This window comes from Stomoxys calcitrans, chromosome 4 (assembly GCF_963082655.1).
Source record: "Stomoxys calcitrans chromosome 4, idStoCalc2.1, whole genome shotgun sequence".
Taxonomy (NCBI): domain Eukaryota; kingdom Metazoa; phylum Arthropoda; class Insecta; order Diptera; family Muscidae; genus Stomoxys; species Stomoxys calcitrans.
The window spans coordinates 60,897,858-60,924,675 of NC_081555.1; the positions used below are offsets into that span (position 1 = coordinate 60,897,858).

General features: G+C 37.1%; 1 protein-coding gene across 5 annotated transcripts in view; it reads right to left on the minus strand.

Annotated features, from left to right (window-relative positions):
* Positions 1–1,740: 1,740 nt before the first annotated feature.
* LOC106095758 (annexin B10) overlaps positions 1,741–26,818 on the minus strand; it is a 53,608-nt gene continuing 28,530 nt past the window's right edge. Inside the window, exons 3-5 of one of the 5 annotated variants that reach the window (XR_009397974.1) lie at positions 18,379–18,417; positions 13,640–15,649; positions 12,949–13,522 (exon numbers count right to left, since the gene is read on the minus strand). Coding sequence is in view for 3 of the 5 variants with exons in the window: in XM_013263085.2 (XP_013118539.1) it covers positions 1,945–1,995; positions 2,062–2,243 (233 nt within the window). In the remaining 2 variants the exon portion in view is untranslated. Of the gene's footprint in view, positions 1,996–2,061; positions 2,244–12,948; positions 13,523–13,639; positions 15,650–17,707; positions 18,322–18,378; positions 18,418–26,818 lie in introns of those variants that run through there. The other 4 variants (XM_013263085.2, XR_009397975.1, XM_059366676.1 and 1 more) reach the window with 4 other exon arrangements.

Here is a 26,818-nt window from a genome sequence, read left to right on the forward strand (position 1 = left end):
AAATGTTGGATTTGAAGTTCAATTCCCTGTCCAGCAAAACACCCAGGTATTTTGCGCTTTCTGTAAATGTAACATTCTCTCCTCCCAAAGAGACAGGTCCACTCTTGGTAACTTGTTTCTCCAGCTGAAAAGAACTACTTCTGTCTTGTACGGATTTTTACCTAGACCACTTTCGGTAGCCCACTTCGCTGTTGCTCGTAGAAACTTCCCCTAACCGAAATTGTCACGCCATCAACATACACTTTTACACCTTTGTCTTGGCTTGGCACTAGGATATGCTGACACAAGCGAGTCATTCAGGGCCTTCGTAAACGGCTTGACCACTATGTCTATATCCTCCGTAGTTTCCAATTCCTTTTCTGGCCTAGAAGGGATAGATATGCACAATTTGTGCCGAAATTTATCCCAATCCGCATTTCTTCTGCCTAGATATTATGTCTTTAATCTTCTCATAAAGATACAACCCATTTTTCCTTGTTCCAACCCATTTTTCCTTGATCTCCTCATCCATTCTTCTTCTTTTCTCCCGCCCATTAACATCATCCACCCAACTTGCCCTAACATTTGCATTACCTGTTTTAGCAGCTTCACTTGTCCTCTTTCCAGCACACTCCTGCTAGCATTAGCACCAGCTGCAACATCTTCGAAATTATTGTTAGCAACACCTTCATTTACCTGCTTATCCAACATTTCATCGTCATAATATTCTCTCCAAAGTTCTATTGGCATCAAAAGTCGTATTCTTGCAATGCACGCCAAAATTAATGATTTGGACAGCACACCACATTCATTTTTTTCACCCCAGGCGACATAACGTCAGCAGCCACTAGCTTTTACCACACTCAACCAGCAACAATAGAAAAAAAACTACACCACCGTAACAGCGAATTCCAGAATAACAAAACACAGCCAAATATGTATACACCAATAACTCTTCTTCTGTTCTTTATTTCTTTGTTATTTATGTCTTTTCCAAATCTCCGATCTTAAGATGTGCACTTAACAAGGAGTAGAGAGCGAAATGGCATGTCAGATGTTCTGGATAAAATATCAGTGCAAAGTTGTACTGGAAAGTTATCGATAATATACAATAAGATATAATAAAAACGATAGTACATGATTTGCACTATAAAGTTATAAAATAAAAAATAAAGCGCAGTAATCATACACCCTTCTTAGTGAGAGGCCGGCCGGCTTAAATACTGAGTGCCTGTGATACTCTATATGACAAGGCATGTAACTGGCACTATTCAATAAACCATGGCTATAACGCTCCCGCGGCGATCCGTCCTATGGACCGGAACGAGCTTGCTTGGCGAGGTTCGCTACCTTCACATACAAATGTGGTTACAACAACAACCTTTCATATCAATCTTTGTTCATGGTACTTCATGGATGACTTTGAGCAGCACATACATTGACATACATACATGCAATAAAAGCTCTAATCCAAAAAGAGAGTGGGATTGGAAGTTTACTGTACAATTGCTCCTTAAGCAAATTATTGGTCATTTTGCAACAGACGTTGGGCACTCTAACTGTCATCAAATATGGAATTTCTTTTCAGTAACCAATGAAATCAATTTTGTTGTGATGTTCAATCTCATGCTCAGATTAGCTCTACTCACTCCTCTTTGGGAAAAGAACCTAAAAAAATGGTTTTCAATCACTTTTCCCATAAACTGTGATTCATATATAATTTTCATAATTGCACCAGGTCCAATTAAAAAATTGTTTGGCTCAGTTAATTTCGTGATAGAAAGCGATTCTTATGTTTTGTATGAACCACACGTTACACAAACACATTTATTAAATTATATACGATTTTAACAAAATTTTATGAGAAAAAACATTGCACAGTTATTCATAAAAAATGGAGTTGAGGCCCAATATTAGAATTTTGCGCACAGAGATTCGATGTAGTATGAAAATAGCATATTAGGCTCATTCAATTAGGGCGCATAGGGCTCTTTTGTAATCACCTGAAGTCTCAGACTGCAAAAACAAAAAACCAATTTGGAACAAATTATAAAAACAACAAAAAACTGATTGTTTACCAACCTTCACTGCACTGACCAGAGTTCGATTATAGATGCGTTCAAATTCGTCTTTAATATTTCCCAAATCAATCTCAGATCGCGAAACAATAATACGTATTAGAGTGTTATCATCTGTACCCATGCCATCCATGGCTTTAAAAAGGCGATTAGCAAAGAAGGCGGGCGGAGATTGTACACATTCCACTGTGAATAAAGGAAAAAAGAAATGTTGGGACGTAATTTTGTCATTAAAACGAGTTGTATTGTATTATCTTGTTATCTTATATATATATATAATATATCCGTGACCAATTTTTCCATTATATTGTCGTTATGTCAGGTCGTCTATTTTCAGGACCGCCCCTCGTATATTTTTATTTGACTCTAAAACGGCTGAACCGATTTTTTTTAAATGTTAACATATGGTGCAACATTTTAGTAACACAGAACCAAAATTTTGGTACTTTAAGCACTAATAGAAAGAAGCGATCATTTATACTCTCGTTGAAAAAGTTTTGGAATACATACTTGAATTTCATTATGCTTTTAACTGCCTCATAGGGAGAACGATGTGCAATTTGTAATCGAACGTCCAGCATATCTAACTACCATTAGGTGAAGTAAATAAATAAACAACGAACAGAGGATTGTAAAACCGGCCAACAGACTGCAAGTGTTCATAAGATTATCAATAACACGTAAAACAGTCCGATAAGTTATGCAAAGCCGTACGAATAAACTAAAGCAGGTACTACGTTCTTGTTTGTGGAAAAATTTCCGAAAATCGTTCTTTCGGTGGTTTGACAAGGTAAACACATTTGATTTTTTTGGGTTTCTTTGGCCAAAATGTTGCCATTTACATATAAAAGTTAATATGGCATCAAACAATTTATCAGCTGCTTACGTGCATGTGTACACACAAATGTGAATGTTTGATTGCAACCAAAACCCACACCTTCGTAATTAATAAAAAATGAAACATAAAACAATTTAAAAAGAGATAAATGCAGCATTTATTTGTAAAAATAATTAGATTTTGTAGTATTTTCACAGTTATAAGTAAATTAGCGCAACTTTCCAAAAGCTTTTGTCAGCATCTTCCACATCAATCCAAATATTGTTGTTGTAATTGCAGAGCAAAAGTACAACACATTCTTTCACAAACCTTTTCATTTCGTACAGATTGATTTTGTTACTTGTTGTGAAAGAAATATTTATTTTTCTTTCAAGTATATTTATTTATATTTAAAAAATACTTTCTTATTTATGCATCCACAAATACTTTATTTTTTTTCACCCAGAGTAAATACATGTGAGCAATATCACTAACACTAACAAACACTCAGTTACAATTAGAAGTTTGGCGATCGCGTTTATTTTGCGTAAGAAAATGACTTGTTGCACAGCGACTGCGGTTCTGCGTCCCGAAATGTAAATTTTCCCTAGATGAAAAAACAAGTTAAAACGAACACATTTCGCAAAATTTTGCGTTTGTTTTTTTATATGGAGTTTTAACGCGAAACCCGAATATAGTGCCGGCCTTTATAAGGAAAATATTTGCATTAAAAGTCAACAAAAGTCAAGGGGGATTTTTTAAGGGAGTCTCACGCGAACATCTGAAAGCAGCTGTCCAGTTTGACGCAACTAAGATGTTTGTTCTGTGTTTTCATTCACAGCAAACCACGCCTTTCTCTTTGTATGGCTTTTCTCATTGTTTCTGTTTCTATTTCTATCTATTTACGCGCACACATACATACACGAGCGCAAGTTTCTTTAGTTTTGTTGAGAACAATGTCATTTTTAAAATGACATCTTGATGACGAGATGGCGAATTGCAGCATATGATTTGTGGTTGTACAAATGAGACCACCTGTAATTGTTCCGCCATGAACACAAGTATGGAGTGCGACGCCGTGCTTAAAGCATTCGCTGGTGGCAAATATAAATGTTTTGATAAAGTGATGACGAAATTATCGACAGATAACTCCGCTGAGTACAATTTTTTCTCGCGAAAGGCACGTATCAACGGGTTTTATGCATTTTAGCTGAGAACCATAACACATACAAACGAAAAATGGCGCGAACTAGTAACATAATCAAAATCAGAGTTGCACTAAACACTGACTTTGACAGATAGTTCACTCGATTTTTTGTTGTTCGGTGTACCGCAAACAGCGAAGTAAAATTTTTCTCGCGGAATGCACTATCTGTCTACGAGATTTCATAACGTTCGGTTGAGTGTGTGTTTTATAATTGAACCATAGCGAACACAAGTAAAGAAAAATGGCGCGAAATAGGAATATCCTCAAAATCAGAGTTGCACTTATCACTGATTTTGAAAAATGGTGCACTCGATTTTTGTTGGCGAAATGCTCCTAAATGTTAAATTTGTCTTGGGTCTATGCAAGATAAATTCATATACAGTTTGTTGTTGTTGTAGCAGTGTGTTGTACACTGTGGCGGCAGCCCTTTCCGATGAAGGAATCCATCGGGTCAATTCGATACGTACAACCGGCTACTATGGGAGTGTTATTTACAGGTAGTAACAGTTGGCCAACAACAAAAAACCGAGGACACTATATGTCAAAATCAGTGAATTATGCAACTGTGATTTTTAGTATGTTTCTAGTCCGCGCCGTTTTTCGATGTGTGTGTGTTATGGCTCTTAACTATAATGCACACACACAACCAAGCATTATGAAAACTCGTTGACAGATAGTGTTCTCCGCGAGAAAATATTGTAATCAGCTGTTTGTGTAACACTACCTGTAAATGAATTTATCTTGGGGCTATGTAAACAAGGCAGCGACGATTGATGAACATCGTGCTAATATCGAACGCGAAATTGCAACAGCATCGGTCGATTTTTGCTTGAAAACTGTCGAAAATTGGGTTCAACGTCTGGAATTCTGCATGCTTGCCTGTGGTGGCCATACAAAAGAAATCGAGTTCCATACATAATGACATCGAATGTACTTTTACAAAAATAAAGAATTTCATTGAAACAACCGTTTTTGTTTTACTTAAAAAAAATTGTAGCGCTCTTATTTATTTGTGCTAATGCTAAGCCAAATTACAACAACTGTAGTAAGTTAAAAATACGAGAGAAACCCATTATGTGCACTGAAATACTATTTGATCTATGTGTTTTGCTTTTATGTTATTAAGTCTTGTTGTTCATTTGTGTTTATAAAATTGCTGCCTACTGGTTGGTACTATGGTTGTTTTTCACCGGTGAACACACATGTTTTTCACGGTTACTTTTGTGAAACACTTAAAAGATCTCTATGATAACATAATACTTTTGTGAAAATGTTTTCATAAGTAATAAGGGAATGTCCTATTGAATGAAATCAGCAAGTTCTTTTGCTTCAAAATCAATTATCTAAAAAAAGTAATCATGAAAAAATTTCGCTAAAAGCGAACATAGTAGCACCCTTACGGCAATGGATTCATCTGATAAAGAGAATCTTGTTTCTTCTGGTATGATTGGTGCAATTATTAACAAACAATCGTGAAAAACGCTTTGGAACTCTTTTCTTGTACCCAATCGGCTATTCACTATTCTATGCACAAGTTTATTTGTATTGGCCTGTATGTAACCAGTTTTCTCGCAATCTTTACCACATTGACCATCTCAGCTCGGCTTTCAAAGCGCACTCTGTTCACACCCTAAGATCAACTATAGGTGCTCATTTACTGTGTCTAAAGATTGAAGTGGTAATTAAAACAAACATAGAGTTAAGAACGTTCCTGCTCAGTCAATTAGTTCAGTATTTTTGTTTATTTAAGGGGGTGGAAAGACTATTTTTGTTGCTTTGTTTGATAGTTTGTGTGTTGAATAATTTGGTAGACTCCAAAAGGCTGAATCTATTTTCATAAAATGTTCACACAATGAAGGGACCAAAATTCAAGGTATAACGAGTGTACTTAATTTTTCGATATCCAAAGGGGCGGAGCCTTCCCCTAATTTTCAAAATCTCTTTTTCTCGGGGATCGGTGCCCAGATTTAAGCTATATTTTGCTTGCCCCCAATGATAACCCAAAATGCGAAACTGGTTTAAAACTTTGGGATTGCGCTACAACCACAAAATTATGATATAATACGATTAAGACAAATGACTGTCAAATGTGAGGCATTTAAAAGCAATGTACGAGTCTGGTATTAAAAATTGCTCTAAAGAGACTGTGCCGCACCATCCTCCAACAAGATGATATGATTGGGGCAATATGGAAATCATAAAAATATTTCACCCGAAGTGTTTGGAGCCCGTCCCTCTCGGAAAACAGACAGTGTTTGTGTAAATCGAACGATATTAAAACGGTCTCAAATGAAAGAATTTGAGAGTTAACTATAAATCTTGTATAAATATTTAGAGCAAAGTAGCTGGTGGATCGCCTCACTCCAAAAAAAAACCCCAAACAGGACATGTTGACCTGTTGGGACAATCTGTAAATCAAACAAAAAGTCTTCGATAGTAGATGACGAAACTAAATAATATTAATATTAGCGACCAAGTATCTGGGTGGCCTCCTACACCCAAAACACTCTTCAACGGGACAAGTAGACCCATTGCGATAATATTTGATGCAAAAGGTCTTTCGCAGTAGAGTAGAAATTTCATATATTTTTATTTGTTTATTTGTTCTGTATATATAGACTATATAATTTCCTGTTATGGGAAGGGGGTGAACACTTTCCCTTAACCCGAAAGCACCACCATAAATTAAAAGCGGACCGATGGGAACACTATGGTACTCTATGGTATGGTACCCATTGGGACAATATGTAACTCAAATAAAAGTAAATATTTGGGAGTAGAATACGAACCTGATATCAAAATTTGCCGAAAGGTCTCAGAAGGGCCACCCCTCCTTCCAAAGGCAATCAAACGGACAAGTAAATCCATAGGCACGATATGAGACTCGACTGGAAGGTATTTGTATAAGAATATGAATTTGATATCAAAATTTGGCACCTCACCTAAAATCCTCTTAAAAGAAAAAGTAATCTGATCATGGTAGTATGGTACTCAGTTAAAAGGTATTTGAGTATAGAGTAAAAATTTGGTCTTCCAATACGGAATCAAGCCTGGGAGGAGGGCAAATTATTCCCAAAAGAACATGTCGACCGATCGAGACAAGAAATTGGAAGCAGAGTGCAAATCTGATATCAATTTTTGACACCAAGTGTGTATATTCCGCCGACTCAGAAAAAAACCCCAAAACTGGTATGTAGGTCGACCGGGATAATATGGAACTTAAACGAAAGTTATTTGAAAGTGGAGTAAGAATATTAGGAGCCAAGTGTCTGAGGTCCTCCTAATATCAACCGAGCGTAGAACTTAAACCAAAGGACTTTGGGATAATGAATGAATCTGATATCCGAATTTGGGGACAAGTTTCTGGGCCCTGCCACAAAACTCCTATTATGGACATGAAGGCCGATCGGGACAATATCGGGCTCAAATTAAAGGACATTAAAAATATTGTTTTGTATTCCACTCGAACAATCTTTTGACACACTTTTTTGGCAAAAATTTCCCCTACACAAAATAAATGATAACAAGCTACAGAAATGTGTTTTGGAATCATCTTTTGCTCTATTCCATTACTGAAAGCTATGGAATGTAGCTATATCTTTAAATAATTGATTGAAAAAGGAGGCCACCTTACACACCTTCCCTAATGCAGCTGACATTTTTGAGATATTAAGCCAAGTAAAAACTTCTCCTCCTGTCACCCAAGTCACAAATTTCCACTTGCTATTAAGGAATAGCCAAATGGATGATTCAAGACTAAAGAAGTATTAATCTTTTAATGATTTTTTTATAAACATGTGCGATTGTTCCATGTTGACCACGTAATTACGTTCTTTAGGAGCAATTTCTGTAGTTCCGTTTGAATGACAGGTTTTTGCAAACAATTTAATATGGTTAGGTTAAGTTTAATTGGCAGTCTGCCATCAGACTCACTTAGACGTTTTCGTCCATTGTGATACCACAGGAACAGAAGAAGGAAGATGTCTTCTATAATTTTCACATCCGCTAAATAAGCCAGGATCTCAAAGAAAGGAGAACCTTAAGTGGAACTCCTTCTAACTGCTAGTGCGGGACACACAAAGAAGGTGTTCTATTGTCTCTTCTTCTTCGATGTCCTCACAGCTTCTGAAACTCCTGTTCTAGCCAATGACAGGAAAGCGGCATCCCTCTTCAAATCTTGATTAGGCCACATAGTTTTAGAATGCTCACAGCCTTGTCTTTGTGAGCATCATTCGTTGTCTTCGGGCCTGGTCCTGAAAACTTAGCTTACATGTCGCTAGAGCCATACACACAGATTCCAGTGTCAAGCTCGTCTGCTTTAGAATTCCCTGGGATATTTCTGTGGCCCGGCACCCAGAACAGGTGAATTTTGAACTGTTCAGCCATCTCGTTGAGAGATCTGCGACAGTCGAGGACGGTTTTTCTGTTCAGAAATACGTCCTCCAGGGATTTAATGGCTGCCTGGCTGTCTAAGAAGATATTTATGCCAATCTACGTAATGACATTATATCTTAGCCTTTCCACCACTTCCTTAATCGCAAGGATCTTCGTTTAATACACACTGCAGGGGTCGGGTAATCTCTTCGATATGACCAGTTCCAGACCTTAAGAGTACACCCCAAAGCCCACCTGGCTGTTTAGTTTGGAACCATCCGTATAGAAGTCTATGTAACTTCTGTTATCAGGGATATCGTAGTTCCAATCGATTCTATCAGGAATAGTGGTACAGTAATTTTTAATAAAAAGCGGCTCAGGTAGGGTAAATCCACACCGCCTGGAACATATGATATTGTAAAAAGGATAACACAGTGTCCGTAGCCGCCACATGATCAATGAGAAAACTCTCTTAACCTCAAAGCTGTGGTCGCTGCAATTTTTTTAGCCACAAAGTCCAGAGGCATAAGATGTAGCTTAAATTCAGTGCATCAGATGGTGTCGTCCTCAGTGCGGCTGTGGTATACAAGCCATCCTTTGGATCCGGTTTGAAGCGCCGTCCACCAGACCACAACACCATATAGCATAATGGGTCTGACAACTGCAGTATATACCCAATGTATGACGAGCGGTCTAAATCCTCAACTTTTGCCAATGGCTTTCTTGCAGGTGTATAGGTCAAAAGTGGCCTTACTTGCCCTTTCCAAAATTTGGATTTGAAGTTCAGTTTCCTGTCCAGCAATACATTTTTGCACTTTCTGTAAATGGAACATTCTCTCCACCCAAGGAGACAGGTACAACAGGTAGGCAACTTGTATCTCCTGCTGAAAAGAACTACTTCTGTCTTGTACGGATTTATACCCAGACCACTTTCGGTAGCCCACTTTGCTGTTGAACGGTGAGCTTCCTGAAGTATATCTTTTAGAGTGTTGGGAAACTTTCCCCTAACCGCAATTGCCACGTCATCAGCATACGCGAGCGTATTTACATAAGTTTCTTCCAGAGACAATAATATATTGTTAATGGCTATATTTCAAAATAGAGGAGACAGTACACCTCCTTGAGGAGTTCCTCTGCTGACCCATTTTTTTAGATCCACAGATCCCAAGCCCGCCGTAATGCATCTTTTAGTAAGTAAGTTATTAATAAACTTTCTTACGGTAGAGTTGATGGCTAGAAACTACAACGCCTTCATGATTGACGTCGGTTTTACATTATTGAAAGCACCTTCAATGTCAAGAAATGCTATACTGTATATTCCTTGACAGCGAGAGAACCCTCTCGACTGTCAATGGGTTGGTCTGATCCCATAAAAATTATGACTTGCCAGGATACGCCACTCAGGAGATGCAATGGAAATGTTTGGCGAGTGCTGCACCTCCTCGTAATCCTAGGGGAGACATCCTCATTCACCGTGCAAAACGTGGAGCCTTCAATCTGCCCTGCCAAAGCTATGCTCCCCTGGTCGTTACCTAGGGGATAACGCCATGAAACGTGATGCGAATTAAGGTCTCCTAGAACCAGACGACTATGGTCAGACAGTAGCCCACTTATGTCAGGCTTGTAAGCTTGGTCATAAACTGGGTCACAGCTGCCAATCGGCGGTATGTGCACTAGGGTATGACGTTTTTACAACCTCACATACCTGTATCATATGATGAGTTTCTATTTAAGATTACATAAAATCTTACACTAAGGCGATTCGATAAAAAAAATAAAAAACTCACGCACAAAATGATTTTAAAGTTTTTATTTCGTCGTTTTGGGCAATTTTTTCAACGCCATGAAACGTGATGCGAATTAAGGTCTCCTAAAACCAGACGACTATGGTCAGACAGTAGCCCACTTATGTCAGGCTTGTAAGCTTGGTCATAAACTGGGTCACAGCTGCCAATCGGCGGTATGTGCACTAGGGTATGACGTTTTTACAACCTCACATACCTGTATCATATGATGAGTTTCTATTTAAGATTACATAAAATCTTACACTAAGGCGATTCGATAAAAAAAATAAAAAACTCACGCACAAAATGATTTTAAAGTTTTTATTTCGTCGTTTTGGGCAATTTTTTGAAAAAATTGCTTTAGTGCCACACACATATATGTAACAACATCAAACTCTAAAGGAAGTTAAATATCCACGTTGTCACTGGAGAGGATGAATCTCTGTGGGAGGTTGTCCTTGTTGCGGCAGGAGTTATATAAATCTTGCATAACCTTGCAAGCACTGTTTTCGCACTTTCTCTGCTTGTTGTTGTTGTAACCACTTTTTCATGTGGAGGAGGTGGCCATCCACGTCAAGCTCTTCGTTATGGTCCGATCACCGCAGTAACAGGGTGGCCATTGGTTCTTTAATTTGTAATTTGTAATTTATTTATTTACACCCGCACAACAAGAATATAAAATTCTTATAATTAAAGTGCGGGTAATATCTCCAACAATTGTACATAGTAAACACTTAAAACTAAGAATCTATAGCTATACAATACATCATAGATTTTGAATGAATAACTTACTAACGGAAAAAACTAACAATTGTGGCTTTGTAGAATTGAATTTAAAAGAAAAAAAAACAAAAGTGAATTTATTAATTAAAGACGAATTAATAGACTTAGTTGATCCGAAAAAAAGAAATTAAGGTAAGTATAAAAGAATAAAAATAAATATATATTGGGTTGCTTAAAAAGTAATTGCGGATTTATAGATTCGTGGGATCCTTTTGGATCACCGACTAGACTTCCGCGAGCATGTTTTTGTAATTATTAACGAGGCATATAAAAGCCTTGGCTTTATTAAACGCTGGAGTAAAGAATTGTCAGGTCCATTAGTTACTAAGCAGTGGTATCGTTCTGTAGTATGGGACCCAGTTTACCTTATTCATTCCAATACAGACCAACTCGCCATTATCAATTAGTTCAAGTAAATTATTGTACCACCAATTATGGAAATAATGACCCTGGCGCCGCCTCTTCTTTTTTTGAAAGCCGTGAATCGTTAGAAAGAAGTTAATTTTACACTTCAATCATAAAAAGCATTTAAACCACTATATTCGTAAAAGCTCAACATATACATATATTTTTGTTTTTACATACATATATATTTAGCACTTAATTTAGCCTGTAAGGACTAAGTAATCTATAGACTTTAGGCAAATAAATAAAAAAATATAAAATTTCATATTTATAATATTCTACAGAATTGTCAGGTTCATTAGTTACTAAGCAGTGGTATCGTTCTGTAGTATGGGACCCAGTTTACCTTATTCATTCCAATACAGACCAACTCGCCATTATCAATTAGTTCAAGTAAATTATTGTACCACCAATTATGGAAATAATGACCCTGGCGCCGCCTCTTCTTTTTTTGAAAGTCGTGAATCGTTAGAAAGAAGTTAATTTTACACTTCAATCATAAAAACCATTTAAACCACTATATTCGTAAAAGCTCAACATATACATATATTTTTGTTTTTACATACATATATATTTAGCACTTAATTTAGCCTGTAAGGACTAAGTAATCTATAGACTTTAGGCAAATAAATAAAAAAATATAAAATTTCATATTTATAATATTCTACAAAGACAATATGTTGCTGAGGTCAGGGCCACCTTAAAAGTATTTTTCTAAGTACAACATTGTAATGAAATTCTTAGTAAAAACATTTTCATGAAATTTTGTCTAAACAAATTTGAATGAAATTTTATTAAAGGCCAAGTTTCTTAAATTTTTTTTCTTAATACAACATTTCATTTAAAAATTTTCGAAAGACAATTTTTTTTTAAAAATAAAATTCTATATATTTGTTGCCCAAAAGGTAATTGCGGATTTTTTAAAAGAAAGTAAATGCATTTTTAATAAAACTTAGAATGAACTTTAATCAAATATATAATTGCCATTTTGTTCGATAACCTTTTGCCATCTTCCTTGCAAATTTAGTACTCCACGCTCATAGAACTTCTGGCCTTTATCTGCAAAAAACTGAACCAAGTGCGATTTTATAGCCTCATCATTGCGATTGAAATAAATGGTAGTCTGATGGTGCAAGGTCAGGGCTATATGGTGGATGCATCAAAAGTTCCCAGCCAAGCTCACTCAGTTTTTGGCGAGTGACCAAAGATGTGTGCGGTCTAGCATTGTCCTGGTGCAATATGACACCTTTACGATTGACCAATTCTGGTCGCTTCTCCTTGATGGCTGTATTCAATTTGTCCAATTGTTGACAGTAAACATCCGAATTAATCGTTTGGTTCCTTGGAAGCAGCTCAAAATATACCACACCCTTCCAATCCCACCAAACAGACAGCATAACCTTCTTTTGGTGGATATGAGCCTTTGAAGTGGTTTGAGCTGGTTCACCATGCTTGGACCATGATCGTTTTCGACTAACGTTGTTATAAACAATCCATTTTTCATCTCCAGTTATGATTCGTTTTAAAAACGGATCGAATTCATTGCGTTTAAGGTGCATATCACAAGCGTTGATTCGGTTTGTTAAATGAATTTCTTTCAATACATGTGGTACCCATATTAAAATTGACGCCAAAAAAACAAATGTAAACAAAATTTCGCGCACTTTTTTTCTAAAGCAAGCTAAAAGTAACAGCTGATAACTGACAGAAGAAAGAATGCAATTACAGAGTCATAAGCCGTTGAAAAAATTTGTCAACGCCGACTATATTACTACTATATTACCGACAATTACTTTTTGGGCAACTCAATAAATAAGTCTTACCATTCATCAACTTAATGCAGTAAAATGTTTCCAAAGTCTGGTTTTAAATTTTGCCGAGTTACTGAGTAATTGCAGATGGTTAGGAAGTGAATTCCAGAGACGTACAGCGAATATGAACATATGCCATTCAGAAACAAGCCTTCAATACATTTTGGGAATGATTTTTTACCTCTAGTAGATCTGGCGAATTCAATAAATCCATACAGATATTGTGGTGCCTGCGTGTAGATCAGTTTATGCAGGATAGTAAGCGATCTTAGGAACAACTAGTGCTGTAAGGAGACGCCACACAGAGATAAAGAGTATTCAGAGATGGAATCGCGCCGTCTCAAGCCAAATACATAACGAGTAACGCTATTAAAAAATGTGTTTAGCTTACGTCTACTTACCGAGTCGCAATTAGCAAACAACTCACAGCCGTAGAGAATGCCAGGAACAAGATAAATCTTTGCCAAGAGAGACCTAACCCGCAGCGGAGTAACCGACTGAGTGGCCCAGAGCACGCAATTTTGAATATCCCTGACCAACGACAGAGTCGATATGATTACTCCAAGTCAGAGTGCTGTTAATAACAACGCCCAAGTTCTTTGCATGAGGAACGATTTCCAATCTAGAGTCGTTAATGAATATACCGACATCACATGAAAAACGAGACTGCCTGTTTCTGATAACCACACACTTGGACTTTACAGGGTTGAGACACAGGCCACGTGCTGACTCTTTACAGATCATGATTAAGCAGACGTATGTTTTCAGCAATCTCATCCCTCGGGCTGCCGATATATATTTGTACATTGTCAGCGTACATATATACATCACAATAAGACAATCGACCAGCCAAGTCGTTACTGTACAATGAAAAGAGAAGAGGACCCAGAATTGATCCCTGAGGAACACCTTTCAAAACAAGCAGAGGTGCCTATAGAGAAGACTTATAACTGACGGACTGAGTGCGGTGTGACAGGTACGAAAAAATAAGACGAACGGACGTAGAAGAAAAATTTTAAAAATGTCTCATCTTATCGCATAACAAGGAATGATCCACAGTGTCAAATGCCTTAGAATGGCCAAGAAGAACAAGGAAATTTATCTTGTCATTCTCCAAATTGACCCTGATCCTCTCAGTGACCTCTGCCAAGGCAGTTACGCAGCTGTGGTTAGGTCGAAACCCGGACTGTCTCACATATAACAAAGAGTTCTCGTTGACAAAAGACGACATTTGCAAATACAACAATTTCTCAAAGACCTTTGACAAGTAACAAAGAATCGCAATTGGTCTATATTCCTTTGAATTTTTAGACAGTCGCGACGCACTCAAGGACATCGGTGGGACCAATACAGCTGAAGCCAAAACCAGAGTCGTCATCGAGGAAGGGGGAGACATTGAAGCCATAGAAATTGGGATCAACTGGGATCTGTGGGACATTAACAAAGGCATCGTTAAGCCCATTGATGTCCAAGTTTGTTGAACATCTATTAGTATCTTTCCCAATTCCTATGTCTCGAATAACCTTCCACGTTCTCTTGGAGCCTATTGCAGAAGTAAAGCGTCTGTAATAGTAGTCTTTCTTCGCTATCTTAATCAACTTATTGACATGGTCTCTTGCTGAGCGAAAGGCATCATGAAACTCAGGCGTCCTGAAACGTCTCCACCTGCGATGCGACATATTCCTCACGTGAATAGCCGAACGTGAATCCTGGGAGAACCACAGTTTCGATTTGGAGGACACTTCTCTAGTCTTGAGTGGAACCGTAAGTTCCTGTAGGTCACAGATATTCCTCTGTAGAAAGTCAGTTTGTTCATCAATAGTTTCCATACGAAATATCAGATCCACAGCACAGCACTCGAAAACAAAAAATCATGGTCGAGACGGGCAAAGTCTCTATATGAATAAGTTTCCCTAGTTCTGGTGAGCTCAAATTCATAACATAAAAAGATCAAGTCATGGTTTGAAAAACATGAGGCTGGCAGTTGGTCGTATAGGAGGACTTTAGAAGTGTCACTAACAAAGTACATATCGAGAAGCGTGCTGGGGGATGCGGAAAAATGCGTGGAAATTGTTGAATTGACAGGCAAAAGCCCTAAGGAAGACATTTCAAACGTCAAGCCCGTGTCCTGTAAAACGTTAGAGTTGAAGTCCCCAGCAACCACAATGTCTGAGTAAGCAAAAGAGAGAGGTTCAAGGACAGAAAAAAAATCTTGGTATCCGTACGGTTGTTCAGTCTATAAACGCACCCCACTAGGAGCTTGGTATCGGCAGCAGACACCTCAACAAAAACATACTCAACTGGGCCACCTGGGTTAGACTTTGTACATAACTGAGTATTCAGGTAGTTTCTCACATACAGAGCGGAGCCGCCCCCACGACGTAATTTATCAGCTCTATGCACGCTATATCCTGAAAGATCAATAAACGCATTAGGTGTTGATTGATTCAGCCACGTCTCCGATACACACACTATATCAATATCAGAGTTCTCAAAAATCATCTTGAATTCGTCAAGCTTGTTATTCTGGCTTTGGGCATTAATATGACAGATATTTAATCCCTTAAAGTCGCAAATAACTCACCTTGTCATATCGAGCATCCTATACACACAGTGTTTGAGCCTCTCCGCTCGATACCGCTGATTGTCCGCTACTGCCGTTGCAGCTACTTCGTAAAGAGCATTCCACACAGATCGAACCTCAATGTTCCAGCCTGTGTGGTGCTCATAGCCATCCCGTCCCGGGACTTGTTCCAATCAAAGTTGATTGGAGATTAATAATTTTTCCAGTGTCTTCAAGCAACCCTTACTCCTGCAACATATTGGCTTTTCATCAGATCACCCAATACAAATTAAAGAGAATCTCACATCGATGAATTTTAAAATATTAAAAGCTGCAATAAACCTGAGAAAACAAAATATGATTGCTTCCAAATATTCATATCGAGGTTTAATTTATGTGAAACCTACAACAAATGGAGAACCTTTATTAATCGAAAGCCTTTATAACTTGGAGAATTCTTTTTCGATTAACCTCTCAATCACAATCTTATCACACTTTATACTGAAATATTTTTATTAAATATTTATAATATTTTTACTATTATATAGAATGTTTATAGAAATTAAATACATAACTTTACCTATCTCACCTATAAATAATACAGGCAATGAAGGATATGATTCGCATTTTAGCCAAGCAGTATATAGGTTTGAATATTTGCCACATCAATGCGAAGAGTCTACTCAGAAAAATTGATGAATGTCGATATATATTTGAAACGTCAGGAGTCGACATTATCTATGTGTCCTAAACTTGGTTTAGCCCCGCTGTGACAGATTGCATGATTCGTGCACATGGTAGAGTTGCTATCTATGTTGGGAACAACATCCCGTGTAAAGTTGTTCGAAAACCAGACACGGATGAGAAAGTAGAGTCAATTTTTGTGTAAGCAATTGCAAATTCACACAAGTTGCTTCTTGGATGAATTTATAGACCAAACAAATCCATACCGTATAACTCAATAATGAGCACTTTTCTTGATATATCCGTGAATTATGATGAAATTGTACTTAGTGGTGCTCTGAATTCGTATCTTTTCCGAGAATTTTACATTTTAAACGCAATGGGTATGCAATCCGTGAATACAAGCACCCCAACGCATTTCATTGCAAATACTAATAATCTCCTGGATATTTTCCTTGTTCCAAATATCCACAAAGTTTTGCTCTATGGTCAACTCTGCGAACCATCATTCTCAAAACACAAACTTATTTTCTGAACCACCACAAGAAGAAGAACCAATATGAAATATTATTATTTTCAAAAAAAATGTTATGGGACTTTTACAAGAGAGTTTTTCCATCGTTTCAGCAGATGAACAACTCGAATATTTAAATGATAAAGTGCGATATTTATAAAATTGTGCAGTTCCGCTGCAAATGCCTTGTGCAAGAAGTCGAAGAAATAAGATGGAAAATGTTTAAGATGCTTCAATTGCATGAAGAATTTCGATCATTGAGGCCTGAGGTCAACAAGGCGATACGGAGAAGCGAAAGAATCTATTAAGCCAACAAATTTCAAAATGCTACAAATACAAAAAAGAAGTGGAAAACTATACAAGAAATAGGAGTCGGCGAAAAAACACCACTATTAAAACTTGGGGATCCTGACAAAATTAATGAAGCTTTTATAAAGCTTCACATAACTTGAATGCCCAAAGCTCATCATCTACCATCACCAACATAGATAGTCAATGCTGCTCACATCGAATGTATTTCCAATGTAATCTTCATTTGAATTCTCATGCGTACACGCCAGTGATGTAGCAAAATGTTGCCTGTCTATAAAGTCTTATGCTGTAGGATTAGACACCATTAACCCAAAATTTATCAAAGTTATACCGCCATTCGTAACACATATTTTTAATGCAATTTTGACAATGAGTCAATATCCAAGAAGCTGGAAATATGCTAAAGTCATTCCAATCCAATTTTGGGACCGCTTCTATTTTGTATGTATATAAATGAACTGCCAACCAGACTGACACAATTAAATATCCAAATCTATGCAGACGATGTACAAATTTATATGAATTGCTCAAAGACAGAACTATGTCATGAAATAGAGAAGCTAAACACCGAAAGAAAAGAAAGAAATAAAGAAATATCCACATGTGGGCTATGGAAAACAAACTGCACATAAAAGCAAACAATTCAAAGTTCATTCTTTTTCAAACCGCTGCCAGGAAGTGGTGTGCGAATACCCTGCACAAATTGGAAATAACACTGTCAAACAGGTGTATAAAAAAATCTTTGTGTAATTCAAACACTAACATGGAAGGACCATATTATATCAGCGACAGGTAAAATCTTCGGAATGTTAAGAACACTCTATAAAACACAATTATACACACCACAAAACATCAGATCCCTTTAAGCGAAATCATATCTTATACCTATACTCCTATATGCCTGTGAGTTGTTTAGCGATTGTTTGAGCTTTCTCATATTTCTATTTGAGCACAGTCTACTTAATTTCTTTGAATTCTTTCTTGGGGATCACATTCTGATATTCAACGCTCTGAAAGTATTTGCTGTCAAGGTACATGCACCACTTCTCCAAATAAAGCTTGCTTACCAAGTACTCCTTTTGTCTCTATGGAATCCAGATATGGGACTGCGCGAAAAAAAAACATAAATAAGATCCAAATATATCAAAATAAGGTTCTTAAAAATATTGTCAATGCACCATGGTTCATCAGACACAGTGATCTCAGCAGAGATCTAAACCTGAAAGATGTCAAAGAAGAAATATCACTTCACGCCAAAAAAAAAAAACATTCAAAAACTTCAGCGCCACCCTAATGTTGAGGCAACAAAATTCTCCAATCAACAAGCGCAACAATAAGACTAAATCGCTTTCAGCCACACGATCTGTTAACTAGATTTAAATATGTTTATCTCTTCAACATAAATTTTAACAACTAAATTAATTTTTTAGATTAATATATTATTTCTTTACTCTCTTTGAATACCAAAACTACTAGTTAGTCTCATTTAAAATTTTTGTCACTAGTTGCAGTATAAATTTAAGCACATTTGTTGTATATGTAACGCTTAATTTAAAAAACCTAATGCCCTCAGGGAAAAGCTGACCGTTTCTGTTCCGTGGGAAGACAGTTTTGAGCTTGTAAAAAGGGTTTTGCAATACCTGTTGTGCTATGATTTCTTTTTCTCATTGATGTCGCATTGTAATCCTCCCAAGGACTATCAGTTGTCGAATGAGTCCGTGCTACTTTCAGAACAATCAGGTATCGCTGAGTTGATAAGTGGATGGTATTGTCAGCAGCAGATCTGAATCTAGAAAAGCCAACGCGAAATTTGTTCTCAACTTGTAGTTTGTGCAGCACTTGCTTGCTGCATCGAAGAGTATGAAGGAAAAAATTAAACCGATTCACTTGATGGTTGAAAGTGAACTCAATTTATTTCATTTAGAGACAAACCTTAATATCTGATGCAACTACACAGATAAAATATTGGGTCTTTATAATAAAAACTCAAACCTGGTAACACCTATCACGGAATTGCTCAATCCCAATAAGAACAATTTTCTTCATTGTATTCATTATTTACACCGAGAAAAAAAAAAACAAGTAAAAGCGTGTTAAGTTCGGCCGGGCCGAATCTTATATACCCTCCACCATGGATCGCTTTTGTCGAGTTCTTTTCCCGGCAGCTCTTCTTAGGCAAAAAAAGGAAATAAGAAAAGATTTACTCTGCTATTAATTAAATTATATGTTGGAGACCTGTGTAAAATGTCAGCCAATTCGAATAAGAATTGCGCCCTTTGGGGGCTCAAGAAGTAAAATAGAAAGATCGATTTATATGGGAGCTGTATCGGGCTATAGACCGATTCAGACCATAATAAACACGTATGTTGATGGTCATGAGAGAATCAGTCGTACAAAATTGCAGGCAAATCGGATAATAATTACGACCTCTAGAGGCTCAAGAAGTCAAGATCCCAGATCGGTTTATATGGCAGCTATATCAGTTTATGAACCGATTTGAACCTTTTTTGACACAGTTGCTGAAAGTAAGAATAAAATACGTCTTGCAAAATTTCAGCCATATCGGATAGGAATTGCGCCCTCTAGAAGCTCAAGAAGTCAATTCCCCAGATCTGTTTATATGACAGCTATATCAGGTTATGGGCCGATTTGAACCATACTTGGCACAGTTGTTGGATATCATAACAAAATAGTACGTGCAAAATTGCATTCCAATCGCATAAGAATTGCGCACTCTAGAGGCTCAAGAAGCAGCTATATCAGGTTATGAACCGATTTGAACCATACTTGGCACGGTTGTTGGATATCATAACAAAGGTTATGGACCGATTTGAACCATGCTTGGCACAGTTGTTGGATATCAAAATAGTACGCGCAAAATTTCATTCCAATCGGATAAGAATCGCGCACTGTAGAGGCTCAAGAAGTCAAGACTCAAGATTGGTTTATATGGCAGCTATATTAAAACATGGACCGATATGGCCCATTTACAGTACCGACCTATACCAATAAGAAGTATTTGTGCAAAATTTCAAGCGGCTAGCTTTACTCCTTCGGAAGTTAGCGTGCTTTCGACAGACAGACGGACGGAAGTGGCTAGATCGACATAAAAAGTCACGACGATCAAGAATATATATACTTTAGGGGGTCTCAGACGAATATTTCGAGTAGTTACAAACAGAATGACGAAATTAGTATACCCCTCATTCTATGGTGGAGGGTATAAAAAAGAAAGATCAATACGCCAACAATGCCATCCCAATCTTCGAATCCAGCCGATTTTGCACGGCCCCTCGACCCTAATCATAATAGTTGGTTGAACACCAAGGCTCTCTGACTTTCCACTTCGCTTGATGCAGATATTGGATGACCGTTTTGAGAAGCTAAGCGATAGAATCGAAGATCGTATGAAATCATTGTTAAAAGAATCTGAAAACCGAATCTTTAATGAACTGGACAAAAGATTATGCGAGTTACGTGCAGACATTGCTGATATCAGTGATAGAGTCACGAAACTAGAGACTGCAGTATGTGAAATCGATGTTTTCAAACTGGTATTAAAAGAGATCAAACTCCAAGTCTTACGTCAAGAAAATGCTCCGGTTGCCGCAGATCTTCGTATAAATGGAATCCCTTTCAATGAAAATGAAAACCTAAACAACATTTTTACAAAAATCTGCACAAACTGTAATATTCCGACTCCAAAACTCAAATCTATACACCGGCTAAGAAACAAAAACAACATTAAAGAAAGAAATTCACCGGATGGAGTAATTATTGCTACATTGATGTCTCCGTATGACAAAAATTTCCTTTTGAAAGGACTATCTGAATTTCTGGAGAGAAACAATACCACCTTATCTCTCAACCTGATGGGATTTGACTCAACTTGTCAGTTCTATATAAATGAAAACATTTCGAATTCAAACTATAGAATCTTACAAGATGCCCTTTCCCTAAAAAGAAAGAAACTTTTACACTCAGCTTATACTTTCAAAGGACTAGTGTATGTGAAGCGTGATCCCAGCGACGTTCCGGTATGCATTGAAAATTCTGATGCTTTAAATGGGTTTCGTCATACTAACCACACACAAAATCCTACTACTAACATCATCTCATAAACCACAACTAATCTCCTGTCATTTATGTTATCCTATATTTAGTTCTTTTGCCATGCATTTCTTACATTTATATTATAGTATCTTATCATTCATCAAAATTAATTTATCTTCACTCATAACATTTATCATCTTCCTAGTTGCTGAGGATTTAAATAAATCTTTTTACTTCTTTAAATATGACTGCTACAACTAATACTAGAGATGCAACGGCGAATTATATATCTGTCATATTAATGCCCAAAACCTGAATAACAAGCTTGACGAATTCAAGATGATTTTTGAGAACTCTGACATTGATATAGTGTGTGTATCAGAGACGTGGCTGAATCAATCAACACCTAATGCGTTTATTGATCTTTCAGGATATGGCATGCACAGAGCTGATAAATTACGTCGTGGGGGCTAAGGACTTCAACTCGTAACGTTTTACAGGACACGGGCTTGACGTTTGAAATGTCTTCCTTGGGGCTTTTGCCTGTCAATTCAACAATTTCCACGCATTTTTCCGCATCCCCCAGCACGCTTCTCGATATGTACTTTGTTAGTGACACTTCTAAAGTCCTCCTATACGACCAACTGTCAGCCTCATGTTTTTCGAACCATGACTTGATCTTTTTATGTTATGAATTTGAGCTCACCAGGACTAGGGAAACTTATTCATATAGAGACTTTGTCCGTCTCGACCATGATTTTTTGCTTTCGAGTGCTGTGCTCATCGACTGGGATCTGATATTTCGTATGGAAACTATCGATGAACAAACTGACTTTCTACAGAGGAATATCCGTGACCTACAGGAACTTACTGTTCCACTCAAGACTTAGAGAAGTGTCCTCCAGATCGAAACCGTGGTTCTCCCGGGATATTCGTTCGGCTATTCACGAGAGGAATATATCGCAAAACAGGTGGAGACGTTTCAGGACGCCTGAGTTACATGATGCCTTTCGCTCAGCAAGAGACCACGTCAATAAGTTGATTAAGATAGCGAAGAAAGACTACTATTACAGACGCTTTACTTCTGCAATAGGCTCCAAGAAAACGTGGAAGGTTATTCGAGACATAGGAATTGGGAAAGATACTAATAGATGTTCAACAACTTGGGCATCAATGGGCTTAACGATGCCTTTGTTAATGTCCCACAGATCCTAGTTGATCCCAATTTCTATGGCTTCAATATCTCCCCCTCTCTCGATGACGACTCTGGTTTTGGCTTCAGCTGTATTGGTCCCACCGATGTCCTTGAGTGCGTCGCGACTGTAAAGTCTAACGCTGTCGGATCTGATGGCATTGATCCTAGATTCGTAAGACTCTTGCTCCCCCTTATTATTCCTCATGTAACCTATGTTTTCAATAGGATTTTGACTTTTTTACTTTCCATTAGCTTGGAAACATGCCAAAGTCATCGCACTGCCTAAAAATTCCAAGGAAAATAGACCAATTGTGGTTCTTTGTTACTTGTCAAAGGTCTTTGAGAAATTGTTGTATTTGCAAATGTCGTCTTTTGTCAACGAGAACTCTTTGTTATATGTAAGACAGTCCTGGTTTCGACCTAACCACAGCTGCGTAATTGCCTTGGCAGAGGTCACTGGGAGGATTTGGTCACTGAGAGGATTTGGGTCAATTTGGAGAATAACAAGATAAATTTCCTTGTTCTTCTTGACCATTCTAAGGCATTTGACACTGTGGATCATTACTTGTGATGAGACATCTTTACAATTTTTCTTCTACGTCCATTCGTCTTATTTTGTCGTACCTGTCACACCGCATTCAGTCCGTCAGTTATAAGTCTTCTGTATCGGCACCTCTGCTTGTTTTAAAAGGTGTTCCTCAAGGATCAATTCTGGGTCCTCTTCTCTTTTCATTGTACAGTAACGACTTGGCGGGTCAATTGTCTTATTGCGATGTATATATGTACGCTGACAATGTACAAATATATATCGGCAGCCCGAGGGATGAGATTGCTGAAAACATACGTCTGCTTAATCATGATCTGTCAAGAGTCAGCACGTGGGCGAAAGCCAATGGCCCGTGTCTCAACCCTGTAAAGTCCAAGTGTGTGGTTATCAGAAACAGGCTGTCTCGTTTTTCATGTGATGTCGGTATATTAATTAACGACTCTAGATTGGAAATCGTTCCTCAAGCAAAGAACTTGGGCGTGGTTATTAACAGCACTCTGATTTGGAGTAATCATATCGACTCTGTCGTTGGTCAGGGATATTCAAAATTGCGTGCTCTCTGGGCCACTCAGTCGGTTACTCCGCTGCGGGTTAGGTCTCTCTTGGCAAAGATTTATCTTGTTCCTGGCATTCTCACAGCCGTAGAGTTGTTTGCTAATTGCGACTCGGTAAATAGACGTAAGCTAAACACGTTTTTTTTAATAGCGTTACTCGTTATGTATTTGGCTTGAGACGGCGCGATTCCATCTCTGAATACTCTTTATCCATGTATGGCGTCTCCTTACAGCACTTGTTGCACCTGAGATCGCTTACTTTCCTGCATAAAGTGATCAACACGCAGGCACCACAATATGTGTATGGATTTATTGATTTCGCCAGATCTATTAGAGGTAAAAAAAATCATTCCTAAAATGTATCGGAGGCTTGTTTCTGAATAGCATATGTTCATATTCGCTGTACGTCTCTGGAACTCACCTCCTAACGATCTGCAATTACTCAGTAAATCGGCAACATTTAAAACCAGACTTTCGAAACATTTTACTGCATTAAGTTGATGAATGTTAAGACTCATTTATATATTTATTTTTGGTCTTTTATACTTACCATAATTTCTTTTCTTTCGGATTAACTAAGTCTATTAATTCCTCTTTAATTGATAAATTCGGTTTTTGTTTTTTTGTTTTAAATTCAAATCTACAAAGCCACAAATTTTAGTTTTTTTCCGTTAGTAAGTTATTCATTCAAAATTTGTGATGTATTGTATAGCTGTAGATTCTTAGTTTTAAGTGTTTACTATGTACAATTGTTGGAGATATTACCCGCACTTTAATTATAAGAATTTTATATTCTTGTTGCGCGGGTGTAAATAAATAAATTACAAAAAAAAATATAGACCTAAATTTGACAGATTAAACATAGTATTGACTTTAAAAAATTTTTTTTTCAAATAATGTGTTACTGGCTTTAATTATATTTGACATTGAAATCCGATTTATTTTTGTATCATGGCAAGTGATTGGTATACAAGGCATATGTTAAACATATTGTTAATTGTACAAATTAAATTGTTATTTAGTATTACAAATTTTCCGTATCTTTTTCTGCGTTCTATTGTATTCACACATATGTAATGCGAAGAAGTGCGGATGGGACAAATATATGTCAAGTTTGTTACTATAGACAGACACATTGTGGCGTGGGTATTTTGTTCATTATACATTTTACAAACGGTGTCCACGACAATGAAGAGAGACTCATTAAGGAATGGCAATTTTTTCCATCCTTCTATTAGAAAATATAAATTAAAAAATAAACATGTTTTGCGCTAAATTTATTTGGCCCTAAAATAATTCATACAATCGGATATTGTCCGGCTGCAGATCTTAGGGCAATCTGTTTCTATAACAAATAGAATACAAAAAACCCTTGTTTTTTAAAGTTAGGTCAGAAAAGTATTTTTTTTTTTTGGTTTGTAATAGCATTTGACTGGTTTCCTAGATCCCGATTTCGTTTGAGCCATCCAAACTGGTCGGTAAGATTTGTCTTAGTTGAAATTATGCTCATAAGAGTAGTTTCAACTTGGCTGCTGCATCGCCATCAATTCTCCCTCTATTCAACCTAGTAAGTTCTAATTTTCTAGGAAATGACATCCTATTAAAGCCACAATACTCTTCCCCTTCGTTTCTATTCAACGAATAAAGTTGTAATTTCTTAGGAAAAACTTCCATTCAATTCGAAATATTCGTTCTGTATTTGTTCGATTTTCTTAAGGGTCTTTTGCACACTATGTACATAAATTTTATGGTCGTATGACAACTTTGCCATTGCCGAAATAAATTTGTCTAAAACAACCGGTCGTTTATGGATGGCAAACATAGTTCAATTGCGTTATCAGTTGACAAAATTGCATTACGGATGGCAACTTTCAGTTTAGTTGTAACTGCCAATTGCTAAAAAGAGGATTTTGAAACAACGACTTTTTTGTAGTTGCTCTGTTGTTTTTATTAGTAAATTAGCAGTGAAATTAAAAGGAAATTAATTTTCTTTTGTGTTTAAATTGTTCATTTGTTTGTTTAATAAAAATGTTTTGCTGTATGTAGGCTTCAACATGGTTAAAATTCCTACAAATCAACAACACTGCGATACAAAACTTAAAAAAAATATATGCAGAAGTTCCAATGTACGAATTCCGTTTTGTTGAAGTCCATGGAAAACAAAATCGTTATTCTGTTTGTAACTCCTTGAAATAGTCGTCTAAGACCCCATAAAGTACATATATTCTCTTCACAATGACTTCTACTATGATCTCCAATATTCAGTTCAATTATGGTCCGAAATGAACCATTACTTGATATAGTTCCAATAACATTGCAATTCTATTCTTTTATCTTTTGTTTACCTAAAAAGAGATACCGTGGCAAGAGCTCGAGCGAGCGATCCATGGTGGAGCGTATATAAGATTCGGCCCGGCCGAACTTAGCACGCTTTTACCTGTTCTGGTTCAATTCGTTAAGTGATTTTATGACGCTAAATTTAGAGAAAAGCGCGTTTTCGTAGATTTTCGGTTTAAAACGGGCTTAACCGTTTTTATTCACAACGGATTTCTATGGTCCTTACGTTCTTTTGTATGCCACAACAGTATCTTTCAAATAAGGTATATTTCTAATTCGCAAAGTTACAGAGGCTGAAATAGGAAAAAACGGGCTAAAAACACAAAACAACACTTTCCTCGGTCTCTATTCTGCTTAATTAACTACTGTGAAAAAGGAAATTAAATAAGCTTTCCAAAATGGGCAATAACATAATCGGTAAAAAAATAGATGATTTTTGCAATTTTATGCATGAATGAAAACATGCATGGAACGCCCACCAACAGCAAACATAATTTGGGCTAGAAAAAAATTAACTTACCCATTTATAACCATTATACCAGCTTGAGTACAGTAATGGGAATGCAAAAAGTGTTTCATTCAGTGAAAAAGCAGGACGATCCTTATAAGAGAATTAAACAATTTTCATGGCTTTGGTTTCTTATGGGTTGACCCATTGACCCATAAGATAATAATAATAGGTAAATGTTAATGGGTTAAATATGTAGAGGCTACAAAGGTGCCAAGCATTCAGTGTAAAAGGGCTGTCATTTTAAGCATTTAAAATCCTTATAAATAAGCTCGAAAATTTCTCATTTTTTATGGCCTTGGTTGGTTGGGTT